The sequence below is a fragment of the Tenrec ecaudatus genome, chromosome 12 (genome assembly GCF_050624435.1).
Source record: "Tenrec ecaudatus isolate mTenEca1 chromosome 12, mTenEca1.hap1, whole genome shotgun sequence".
Taxonomy (NCBI): Eukaryota; Metazoa; Chordata; class Mammalia; order Afrosoricida; family Tenrecidae; genus Tenrec; species Tenrec ecaudatus.
This window is the reverse complement of record NC_134541.1, coordinates 135,203,240-135,216,146: the sequence shown is the minus strand read 5'-3', so window position 1 is coordinate 135,216,146 and position 12,907 is coordinate 135,203,240. Positions and strand designations below refer to the sequence as shown.

Genomic DNA, 12,907 nt, shown 5'->3' with positions numbered 1-12,907 from the left:
CATGTATTAATCTGGTAGACATGGTTCAGCATTTGGGAATGAGTGTTTGTTTTTTTTTGCATGTCAGCATTTTCTTTTCTTATTTTTTAAAATCATTTAATCGGGGGCTCGTACAACTGTTATCACAATCCATCCATCCATTGTGTCAAGCACATTTGTACATTTGTTGCCAGCATCATTCTCAAAACATTTGCTTTCTACTTGAGCCCCTGGTATCAGTTCCTCATTTTCTCCCCTCATTCCCCGCTCCCCCCTCCCTCATGAACCTTTGATAATTTACTAATTATTATTATTTTGTCATATCTTACATTGTCCAATGTCTCCCTTCATCCAATTTTCTGTTGTCCATCCCCCAGGGAGGAGGTTATATATAGATCCTTGTAATCGGCTCCCCCATTCTACCCCACCTTCCCTCCACCTTCCCAGTATTGCCACTCTTACCACTGGTCCTGAGGGGTGCAGTGTAGCAACGATGAAACACAACTTTCCTCTAATTCTTTAAATGCTTCCAACCCGCACTATCACGACCCCAATTCAGCCTTACAAATCCAGCTAGACCAGAGGAGTACACTAGTGCAGATAGGAACTGCAAACACAGGGAATCCAGGCCAGATAAACCCTCAGGAATGAGTGCCATTGAACATTTCCTCCTGGTACCGTCCCCCATTGTCTGTAAATAGTGTCCATCCACTGACAAGTCAACAATTCATCTCTTGCCGTTTGAAACCGGCCTATGATTTCCTTTTTCTCAACAGTGTTTTACATTCTATACTACTGGCTAAATTAATGACACCATCAATAGAATTAACTTAGATCACTGGCTAAATTAATGACTCCATTGGTAGAATTAACTGGTGCCCCAAGGGGATGATTTATAATGTTCTCTGTTATAGAATGGTGGCAATGTCTCTAAGTGAATCAGAGACACGCATAAACCACAGAGAGATGAATGGGCCTTGAGCTCCCACTGAATTCTAGCCCCAATCTACGAACAGCCGCGTCCTGTGACACGGCCCTGCTGCATATCTGCCCTCCGGAAGCGGTCCCTGAAGAGATGGGTGCTCTAGCAAAGTATGGGGCAAACCCCGATGGTGGCCGTTAGCAGAAAGAATAGCACCTGGGTTCTTAAAGGCGTATCTGAAAACAAGCAGCCATCTAAATGAGGTCTTCAACCAAGTCCGCATGGAGCAGCATGCCAGCCTATGTGAGCCAAAGAGTTTAAAAAGCAAAATTCAATTTTGAAAGAGGAATGGTATCCGAGCTTAAATTGTGGACACCCCGTTTGCAGAAAGCTAGGGATGACGGTGGAAACGCAAACACCCATGTGCAGGGTCCACTCATGGATTAAGCCTCTGGGGAATGGCGTCTGACCATATTCAAGGCCAGCCGTCCTGTCCGACAGGGAGCATTGTAAAGTGGACTAGGGCACATGTAGTTGTGTTAACATGCAGTGCCTTTCCGTTTGACTTCCCTTTTGACCCATTTTCATGCTATTTCAGGTTTTAATATCTTCTGCTTTCTTCCTGAATGAGGTTTTTCCATGTTTTGCTTGGTCATTGGGAGTTTTGTTAGCTTCTTGTATTTTGTGTGAATTTTCACACAGGAAACCCAGGACAAGTGGATCTAGAGAGACAGTGACTGGGTTGATAATTGACTAGCGGGGTCATGGCAGGGAAGGATGGGGAGGCGTGGGAGAACTAACCACAGTGGATACAAGAAGACGTTCGGAGCTGGATTGAGATGACTGTAGAGAGTGTCTTAATATAATTGAATGATTACACTGTATGGTATGTGAGGACTATCCCAGTAAAGGAAAGGTCCCATGGGAGGGGGCAGAAGTTGTGTCCTGTGCTGCCTAATGAGAGGGGGGAAGGTGAGGGGGGCAAAGAAAAGGGGAATGAGATGCTCAGGCGTGGCTTAGAAGACACGCGGGCCGTCCAGAGAGACAGGCGGGGAGGGCACTGTGGGCATGGGGGCAAGGGGCAGTGGAAAGGCAGGCGCTCTGTGCAGAAGGGTGAGCCAAACAAGGCAGCGGAGACAACATGCACTGAAGGCTGGCCACCCTCCTCAGATCGCTTTTGAGGGAGCTGCCTCTGAGAGGCCAGGCTGGAAGGGGGACTGCACGTGAGCCCAGGCGGCAGCAGGGGAGCCTGGTTAAGAAGCCGTTCTACTAGCTTTCGTGACCCCGAGTCTTCTAAGGGTTTGGTCACCCTATTCTTGAGAAAGAGAACCAGCAGCGGGACAGTGAGGTGAGGATGGTAAAGCATCCGCCAGAAGCACAAATTCACTGCCCCCGAGTCCATGCTGGCTCATGGAGACCCTGTAGGACAGGGCAGAACTTGCCCTGCGGGTTTTCAAACTGTTCACTTTCTCAGGAGTAGAAAGCCTCATCTTTCTTTCTCGGAGCAGCTGGTGGTTTTGAACTGCTGGCCTTGTAGTTCACAGCCTAGTGCTGAGCCACTGTGCTGCCAGGGCTCCGTATAGCATCCACTGGGAATTAAATGTTGACGTCAGAAAGAGCTGGGTACTAACTTTATAGGGGGGGGGGGAGTATGTGTAACAAAGATGAAGAATGAGGGAGAAATAAAACTGAGATTGCTATTGGGTACAAATGGGCAGTAGGAGGTGCCTCAGGAGGAGCAGGTGTGAGGGGTGGCCAGGTTCGTGGGGGGACATCTGGGGGAGCGTTGGGACAGAGCTGCTGGCGGTGGGTGAGGAGTAGATGGCATTGGCTGTACCCACAGTCGTTGATCTCTTCCGGTGCTCAGGTGTTCCGAGCCTGCTGCTAAAGAGCAAGCAATCAAGGGAATATTGGGGGCAGTACTTCGATTTCAGTTGCCACCATTTTTCACCTCTTGTTTTCGCCTTCTCCTTCCAGGGGACGGCCAGGTGGATTTCGACGAGTTCATGACCATCCTCGGCCCCAAGCTGGTGTCTTCGGAAGGTCGAGATGGATTTCTGGGGAACACGATCGACAGTATATTCTGGCAGGTGAGTCCAGTGCTTTGACAGACCAGGCTGGGCCTGGGAGGAGGGCGCCCATGATGGGCTGCAGCCGCAGATGCACCTGGACTGGACGGGGACCTCTCCGTGAACCAAGAGCCAACGGTGGGCTCGCCTAAGGTTTGGAGGGATGCCATTTCTCATTGTGTTTTCCTTCCGTCAACTTTTGGGGTTGCCTTTGGGTGGAGTGAATTCCTCTACTTCTATTTCATAAAGGCCCCTTGGCCCAAGGAGTCCCAGGATGTCTCGGTCACATCTAAGCCAGTTTTGTCTCGGGTCCTGGTTTGGCGAGATCCTGGTAGAGCGGATGGTGCACTTGCCTCATGGTTTGGATCCTGTCTCCCGGGTAACCCTGCGTTTAGTAGAAAAGAGTGGTTTTATCCAGAAATCTCGACTCCGTGTTTCTCAGTTGGGTTTCCTGTTTCTATCTTGCAATATCTCTTAGACAATTCCTCACGTCTCTTTGCTAATTATTCAAGTGTGATTAAATAGTTGCTAATAATTCATTTTCCCACCTTAAAATGCAATGGCTGTTTCCTTTCGTTTTTAAAAAAACAAACTTTTAAATTGTGATTTAGGTTAAAGTTGACAGATCAAATTGGCCCCCCCTCCCCAATAATGGCTATTTCCTGGGATTGGGGGATGTGTTTCCAATCATTATTGTACACAATTGAGTGGAATGAGTGCTCAAGTCAAATTAAGTCACTGGTTATACACGTGAAACACTGTCCTCCGCAGGATGTCTTCAGTTCTTGATGTGGTTTCCCCATCAGCCAGGGTGTTCTCCTGACCCTCTAGAGCAGTGGTCCTCCGCCTTCCTCATGCCGCGACCCTTTAATACAGTTCCTCGTGTTGGGGTGACCACCCAACCATAAAATTATCTTTGTTGCTACTTCATAATTGTCATTTTGCTACTGTGATTAATCAGGCAACCCTGTGACAGGGTCGTTCAACCACCAAAGGGTTCGTGGTGCACAGGTTGAGAACCGCTGTCTAACAGGCTGCAGTCGGCCTGTGTCTCTGGACCTAGTTCCCTACCCACCTTGCATGAAAAGCCTTTGCTAAGAACTTGCCGCATGTCCCGCATTCCACTGGTCTCTGTGGGCTTTCCAAAAGATGTGTCAGAGACAGTCCCTGGCTATAGAAGAATCTAGCTAGGGAAAAACGAGAGTGGTTGATGTGTGTGATGGGGACTGGGCTGGAATCTTCTGGAATCCCTGACTGCATTGTTGTAGCCCTTTAGCACCTAGCACGAGTGGGCTTCATCTCATGGCACCCTCTGCATCCCAGAATGAAGCAGTGCCCAGGCCTGTGTCACCCTCACAACCGTTGCTATGTTTGAGCTCACTGTTGTAGCCTCTGTGTCAGTCAGTCCATCCTATCCAGGGTCTTAGCTTTTTTGGCTGATCTTCTACTTTACCAAGCATGAAGTCCTTTTCCAAGGTCAGGTTCCTCCTGACCACATGTCCAAAGTACGTGAGATGAGGTCTCACCATCCTGATCTTTAAGGAGCGTCTGCTTGTACGTGTCCCAAGACGGATTTGTTCCTATTCATTCCACAGCGTAGTCAGCATTGTTCACCAACACCATGAGTCAGATGCCTCTGTTCTTCTTTGGTCCTCCCATCCTTTACCAGTGCGGGTGAGACTGCTCTCACCTGGAAGAATGCTACCAGGCCTTCCCAGCTAGAAGCCCCCCCCCCCCTCCACCCCGTGGGAACTCGGCAAGGGTGGACATCATTGTCAGCGGTGATCGCCCCAGCCCACAAAGACAAATAAAGGTCGGATTGATAGAGATATTGATCGTAAGTGGCAAGAATAGTGAAAGCAATCAGACAAAGAGAGATGTTAGACTTACGTCAGAACTGACTACTGATGGAGCAGCTGTTGGGGAAGAATCCTGTCTTCCATCCGGGATGACCTGCCTGTACTTCACCACAATGTGTTTGAGACAAAAACACCCAGCAGTTACTCTTGAGTCCATTTCAGTTCATGAGTTTCAGGGTCGAGCGCTGCTCCACAGTGTTTTCACGGCTGTGGCCTGTGGGCAGCAGACCACCAGGCATTTCTTCGGAGGCACTTCCAGATGGGTTTGATCTGCCAAACCTTTGGTGACTAGCCAAGCATTTAGCCATTCAATTAAAAAATAAAAATCCAAAGTGCCTGGGGGACCCGGCTCCAAGCCAAGTCAGAGCCGATTTGCCTCTCCAGCCACAGTCCTGTTCTCTGCCTCTCACACTGGTCACACCTGCTGCTGGCCACTCCTGCTGGGCTGATTCACAGCTGCTGTTGTCCAGTCCCCGCAGCTGCTCTCAGATGACTCATCTCTGCAGGCGTGGCCTCTGCCCTCCCTCCCCCAGCCCTGCCTCTGATCCTGTGTCTTCCCTGTGCTGGTTCTGGTCTGGGAGGATCAGCTTTTGGACTAGAAATCCTGAGGCCAGAGTCCAGCTTTCCACTTGTCTGCAGGAGGCTCGGGAAACTTCTCTGCTGGCTCCAAGCCCTGGCTGTGAGAGACTGGGAGTCGGAGGACAAAAGGAGCCCTAGGCAAAGGTTAAGGTGCCCTGGGGGCGCTGTTGGATAAGCGGTGTAACCGGAAGGTCAGTTGTTCAAGCCTACCAGCTGCTCCGAAGGAGAGAGATAAAGTTGTCTGTCCCTGTAAAGATTTCACAGTCCCAGAAGCACTATGGAAGGTCCCTGAGACTCAGAATCGACCCAAGGCACTAGAGCACAGAGAGGTTACCAAGCCAAAACCCAAACATGGAGTCGATGCCGACTCATAGTGACCCTGTAGCACAGGGTGGAACTGCCCCTGTGAGTTTCCAAGACTCTCTTGATGAGAGTAGAAAGCCCCATCCTTCCCCCACGGAGCTGCTGGTGGTTTCGAACTGCTAACCTTTCGGATCGCAGCTCAACTTGCAAACACTACGCCACCAGGGCTCCAAATATTCTGTGTAAAAAGGACTGAGGTCATATTTAAGTGTGGATAATGTAGCTGTTTTGGCGTGGTACAATGATGGTGAGTCTCCGCATCTCAGCGGCGAACACCACGTACTTTAATATCGGAAAAATACTCATTTTGAAGGAGGAAAGGACACGGAGGGCCAATTTAATCCAGTGTCGTGAGGTTGAAAAAAATCAATTGGTGGTGTTGTGCTGTGGGGGTAGGGGTGTTACATACAGCAAAACAGGCCCCACCGGTTCCTGGGGCTGTAAACCTGAAATCCACTCGTGTCTGTGGAACTTGCACGGACAGCTGCTGGGGTGGGAGCGAGAAATCCTGGTCATTCCAGCCGGGGGCAGAGGGCAGGTGTCTTGAAGGCGGCTGTCTGCGTGGCCAGTGCCTTTGCGTTCATTTATTTCAAGGGCAAAGGGCATTTCCGTCGGCAGAACCGCCTCTCTTGTCAAATCCGACCCCGACAGCAGTGTTTCCTTCCCCCGATATTCTGTCAGTGCGCCATTCTCTCTGCGCTCTGGGTTCTTCAGCTCCCGGGAACCTAATGGGCAGCGATGCCCATCAAAGACCAGCTAGACCAGTGGTTCTGAACCTTCCTCACGCCGCAACCCTTTCATACAGAACCTCATGTGGTGGTGACCCCAACCATAGCATGCCCTCTATTGATGAAGTCCTGTGATAGCAACAATACTCCCAAGCAGAAAGTAATTCTGTCATGAAAGGGTTAACGGGCCCACCATGACAAACGGCCCAGTTTCCTGGTCTGATTCTGACCTTGGCTTTTAGGGGCAGTACCATCAGTTTCTCTCTCATTGATTCTCTTCTGGCCTGTGATTGGGCGGTTGTTCATACATTGCTTTATTCCCCCTCACTGATTGGCATGGTTAGGTTTTAAATATCTAGGTCATTATGCTGTGGAAATGGAGATGATTACAAAATGGAGGATGATTATCTCATTACGGAACTGCCAAACCGCTGAGACTCACCGAGCAGCCATGTGGACAGACAAGCACGTTCGCACCCTCGACCCTCATAGCCAGCCACGCTCTCACCTCGTGCCTCCATGCTAGTTACTGCCAGACGTATGCCGTCAATGCACAGAGTAGTCGGAGGATCGCATCTTCACGGCTGCCTGTGATGTGAAGCAGCCCTGGTGGCGTAGTGGTTAAAAAGTGGGCTGCGATCTACAAGGTCTGCAGTTCCAAACCACTGGCCGCTCCTCGGGAGTAAGAAGGGGCTTTCTACTCACCCAAAGAGTTCTAGTCTCAGGAACCCACAGGGGCATTTCTACCCTGGCCTACGGGATGGCTGAGCCAGCATCGACTCAAGGGCAGTGGGTTGGGTTTTGGTTTGGTCCATGATAGAGGATGTCGGGTAACCAGATTGTTGATCAGTGAGGAGTAGGTGTTTGTATTTTCAGTTGTTTGAAAAGGTGGAGAAATCACACATGTAGCTAATTTCCTGGTACGAGACGACTCTCTGAGGCTACGCATTGAAATAAGGAAAGTATCATAAGTTTTTTTTTAAGCACATATACACACAAGAGTTGCACATGCACAAGTTGCTCGTCTAGCAGTGAAAAGGGAACACTCAGTCACCCTGGCAGCAATAAGGACCTGGGATGGAGAGAGCCTCGCGGTGGCAGTTCTAGGCGCGTCACATACACATCCCACTGGGGAGCCGAGACCAGGGTAGAATATCCTTCGTGGTTTGTTATATTCATCACAGGTTACGGAAGAAATGCACATCACCATCATCAGTGACACCATTTCCCATCTATCAAACTGAAAAGCAAAATTGCCAGCATCAGGCGGCCAAAGAGTGAGAGAAAATGGGACAACCGCAGAAACCGCTGGTGGGGAAGGAGCCAACTTCTTGGAATAAAACTCTGCAGATGCTTATCAGCAGTTGTTTTGTTTTGTTCAACATTGAAACCCTATAATTAAAAAGAGCTCTGATTCTAGGCCTCTAAGACACGGAAATAGCCAGTGGTGTAGCGAAATGGGGTGGCCAAGCTGGAATTCCCTGCAAGTCATTCAAACCAGACCTTCCTATTTCCTACAGTGGCAAGTCGTCACGGTGGGGATTGGAGTGTCAGTCTGATTCTGTCCATTTATATCCCCAGGGAAAGCGGGCCGCTTCTGAAAGCACTTATTATTATGGATGGGATTTGAGGAGAAGGGAATTGTCTCCCCCTTTTCCTTATTTATGTATTCTGAAGTGTCTGCAAATGAGGACGGATGGTTGGCTCTGTTCGGACTCCGCGAAGTTAGCCGCATCTCAAATTAACAACAGGGTCATGGGAAGAATGGATGTTAATATCAACAAAGAGGTTAGAGTTTAAAGAGAGTCATGTGTATTGATACATACGTTCTTACCGCCCAGTGTGACCAGAAACAAAGCATGAGGTCGATATCAAAGGGGAAAAAACCCTCAAAGTCAAAATGAATTGCAGCCACCAGCTGCCAAGAGGCAAGGTGCTGGAGGAGGCCACGCCTGGGAGGCCCGAGGCCCTGTGCAGCCAATGACGCTCCTCTAATATGCTGAAACCACGCATGACAGGAGGATGGCTGAACTGATTTTAGAACCAGAAAAAAAAAGAACACGAATTCAGAGTGAATAACTAGTTCATGCATAAATAAGACTGAGAGTTGGGGTTTGAGGAGACCAGGAGGCGGAGAAGTCTGCTCACTGCGAGCTCGGCTGTCCGACTCCACAGGAGAAAGACGAGTTGTCGCCTCGAGACCCACAGGGGCAGTTCTCCTCTGTCCAGTCGGGTCACTGTGAGTTATACAGTCCACTTGATGGCAGTGAGTTTGGTTTGATGTTTGGCCAGCAGTTCAAACCCACCGGCCACTCCACAGAAGAAAGATGAGGCGTCCGACTCCTGTAAAGACTTACAACCTCAGGCAGCCCCAGGGGCAGTTCTGTTCCATCCTACAGGGTCTTTCCGAGTTGGAGTCGACCCCATGGCAGGAAGAGGGGGCTGGTTTTAGCCCTGATGGTGAAGAACTGGCTGGTGCTTCCATCTGTTGTACCCAGGGTTATGATGAGCCAGAACCCACTGGCTGGCACCTAACAACCATTTGTAAAATCCCTCCTAAGTGGATCCTGACTGGTGCTTGATGCTATGGCTTGGATGAGCTGGCCAGCCAATGGCCTCCGCTGTGAGGAGGGAAACTCCCAACCAAGTAAGACGAATGTCTCTCCCATCACTGATGGAGACCATCCTGACCTAGGGCGTAGAACTGCCCCAGAGGGATGCCAAAGCTGTCAGCTTTATGGCCACTACCTGCCACATCTTTGTCATATGGAGCACCTGGCGGGTTTGAACCACAGACCTTCCAGTGAACAGGTGAGGGCTTAGCCACTTCGCTCCCAGGGCAACGTGATCCGGAAGGCCCAGCTCTGAGCTGGGGATTTTCATCAACCTCATCTGAATGAAGAGGATAGGGAAATGCATTATGTCCAAACTAGACACTTGTTCAAGTTCAAAGAGAACAGAGAATCAGGAAAGGCAGGCGGCAAAGCTAACGAGGACCAGCGAACAGATACCCTCAAACCCCCAACAAATAGCTTGCCATGGAGTCAGTTCCGACTCATGGAGACCCTGTGTGTGTGGGACAGCAGGTGTTCTGTGGCTGGCTTTCCAGGGATAGACCACCAAACCTTTCTTCAGAGCTAAATCTGGGGGGACTTGAACTCCCCATCTTTTGCTGGCAGCAGAGCATGTTAACCATTTACACTTCCCAGGGACACCCAACCCTAAACAAGCCACTGCCACAGCAGGCTTCTGAAAGGCCAAGGTGGCATCCCTGTGTTTCCGGAGCAGCATCCTGGAGACATCTCCTGCCTCACGTCTCCACAGCTGCTGCAACCACATAGGAGGGCTTTAGGCACCAGAGATGTCTTGTCTCTCAGTTGAGGAGGCTAGACACACACCTTCAGTCTTTCTCTGCCAGCTCTGGGGCAAGGTCCTTGAATCCTTTCAACATCTGAGAGGTTACCACACCTGGCGATCTCCATATGTCTGGGTGTCCACCTTCCCCAGGTCTAGCAGTTTCCCAACGCTGGGACCCTGGGTCCAAAAGACACAATCTGCTCCCAACTCCCAGCTTTCTTGATGGTAGCCGGTCCCTCCTTCTCTACTTACTTGTTTAATCTCTTGGATCTCACCAGAGATCGTCTCACCACACAACTTAATCCTATGGATTGTGTCCTGCCTCGTTAACATCACGCAGATCAGGATTTACCGCGTATGAGATCATTACATCAGAGCACAAAATGGAAGGATGATGACATAATACCCAGACTCATGGCCAACCAAGTTGACCCATGGTTTGGGGAGACAAAATTCAATACATAACAACCTCTTGGCCAGGCTCCTGTCATCTTGATCCTGCATGATGGCGTCTCCTCTGGGTTAATGGGTACAGTCAGGGTGGTCAGGGGGCAGTGACCAGGCCCTTTGTTTTTTCCATCCCTGCTCCCCAGCTGTGGACTTTCTCTCAGCTCGGCCCTGGATGCAGCCCCACAAGATTGCTTGGTGTGAGGCACCACTATCGCTATTTTCTGGTGTCTGCTATGGTGGGAAGGACTTTAGTTTTCCATGGCATTTCCTGAATGACACTGCAGTGCAGTGAAACCTGCCTTCAGAAATTTTGACTCTCATCCCACCGCTTCACTGAATTCCTTCCTCCACACCCGTGGGGATGCTTCCGGTTTGGGATTCTCCATCTCTGCCATGATGTGGTCTACAATCAAAGTGACGATGTGTTCCCCTCTCTGCAGGGAGCAGCTTAGTTCCAGTTGTACCGACTGAGATTTCCTGAGGAGCGGTCGGAGACGAGAGTGAGATTTGCTTTCAGGATGTTAGCATCTAGTCTGTGTGAACTGCCAAGTGTTTTAAAAAATACTATCGGTGGATGGTGGTTGTTATTGCTCGTTGTCCTGAAGTTGGCGCTGAGTCATGATGCCCTTCGTGTAACAGGTCCCATCCGGCACCGTCGTCACCGTCCCTGGTACACGCGAGTCAGGCGGGCCTCGGTCCTCAAAGTCACATCTTTGCTTTCCAATACTTTAAAGAGGTCTTGCGCAGAAAATGGACCCATAAAAGGCAAGGAGACGGGTATAATTGAGGTACCGCAGTACTCATTGAGTGCTGTACGCAGCGACATAGTGTGGTTTAATTTACATGCAAAATAGACCCCTGGCTGGAGGAGGGAAGCAGGTGGCAAGGAGACCCAGTTCGAAAGCTGTTTTGGGTCCAGGAGCTCTGCCCACCATCAGGGCATTGGGGGCTGGTATCGGGCTCGGCAGTGGAGTGAGGAGAAGCGGTGCAGGGATTCTCTTGTAGGTAGAGGTGGTCACAAAGTACAGCAGTGGCAATTTCATGACATCTCGTATCTACAAATAGCTTTCTTGCCCCATCCATCCTTTTCTCCTTTTCTGCTAATTATCGCCACCTCGTCCCCTGTTTACTTTCTCTGTTTTTCCTGGAATATATATACTTTTGTATGTGCCCTTCTTATTCAATTCATAGTCACCTCGTTATTTTAAACCCGATAGAAGGAATTAGCCTTTTTGTGTTTCCTAATTATGAATGTTTATGAGGCACCCAGAGTACACTTAGGAACAAGTGTGCGGATGACAGAGGGCCGGGCAGCGTTTCGTTGTGTCGTGCAGAGGGTCCGTATGACCAGATGGTTCCTAACGACAGCACCAGGAGTATGCTGCAGTTGTTGTTGTACAAAACATAATTATTGATGTAGTAACCCGGCCATGAAGCTCGCAATCTAAACTGAAATTACTCACATGGCTATTTCAGCACACGGCGGAGGCAAGCTAGCACGTTATTTCTGGTACATTACTCACAAGGCTTTGTGCATGATCCCAAGAATGTTTTAACTGTACCAAGAATTTCCTCCAGTTTTACTCAGTAGGCTCGCTAGGAGAAGGAACCCTTAGGAATTAGGCTTTAAAAATCTGAATTATTTCAAATTATCTTATAGGACTTCAAAGAAAGAGATGCTTACTGGCAGGAATTTTCCAGCAGCCAGGATAAGCACTCCCCCCACCCCCAACCAAATATGAAATAGAACAAATGTGTCTTCTATTTCCTTAAGAACTTCTCAAAATCTTCATTCTTTTTCTCATGTAAGGACTCAATGCATGTCCCTGTCTTCATATAGTCTATCTAAACAAACAAACGAACAAACAAATAACCTACCCTGAACTATTAGGGGCTTACCCAGTCAATCTTCCAAGAAATATGAATTCACATTTTAACAGAGAGCACTCAGTCCAGGCAGCCGGGGGCCCAGCTGTGCGAGATGTATAAGCAAAGCAAAGCAATTGACTCCCCCCCCACTGCCCACGCCTTGTCCGCATCATTAGGAGAGTGGCTTGCTCCATCGGTCATCCTCTGACACCTGCGATTTGCACACAGTCCGGTGGTCCTGTGGTGCTTACCCTGCTTCTCCACTCCGTTCTTAGTGTGCCCCACTCGTGGTTTTATAAGCTTTGTCTTCGCACATTACATGGAGAGGGGGCCTTTCTCAGTATTCTCTTGTCACTGAAGGTCTTTCAAGACAAAGATGGATTATGCATTTAAAGCTCTACTTGTCTGACTCTTAAAGCCAAGGAGGGGCAATCATTTCTTATTTTTCCTAATCCCCCCCAAAATAAATTTATTTTATGTCGACTTTCTCTTTATACTTTCTACTCTCTATTCATTTAATCTGAGATGATCTCTTCTGGTTATTTATTTTGGGGGTAGGGACAACCTTGGTAGAGATGGTTGTAGATTCCTATGCAGTTGTAAGCAAGACTCCACAGAGATCCCATCTGCCCTCCCTGTTTGACTGCCCAGTTACAATCCCGTAGAACAACGACATAGCCAGGATGCCGACATTGAGGCCATCCGCTGAGTTTGCCCAGATGTCCCTAGCTG

At 49.3% G+C, this 12,907-nt stretch overlaps 1 protein-coding gene across 1 annotated transcript in view; it reads left to right on the top strand.

Moving 5' to 3' along the window:
- Positions 1-12,907, top strand: part of CALN1 (calneuron 1) — a 390,899-nt gene that overhangs the window by 259,732 nt on the left and 118,260 nt on the right. The window contains exon 4 of the mRNA XM_075528543.1: positions 2,879-2,991. Coding sequence (XP_075384658.1) covers positions 2,879-2,991 — 113 coding nt within the window. The remainder of the gene's footprint in view (positions 1-2,878; positions 2,992-12,907) is intronic.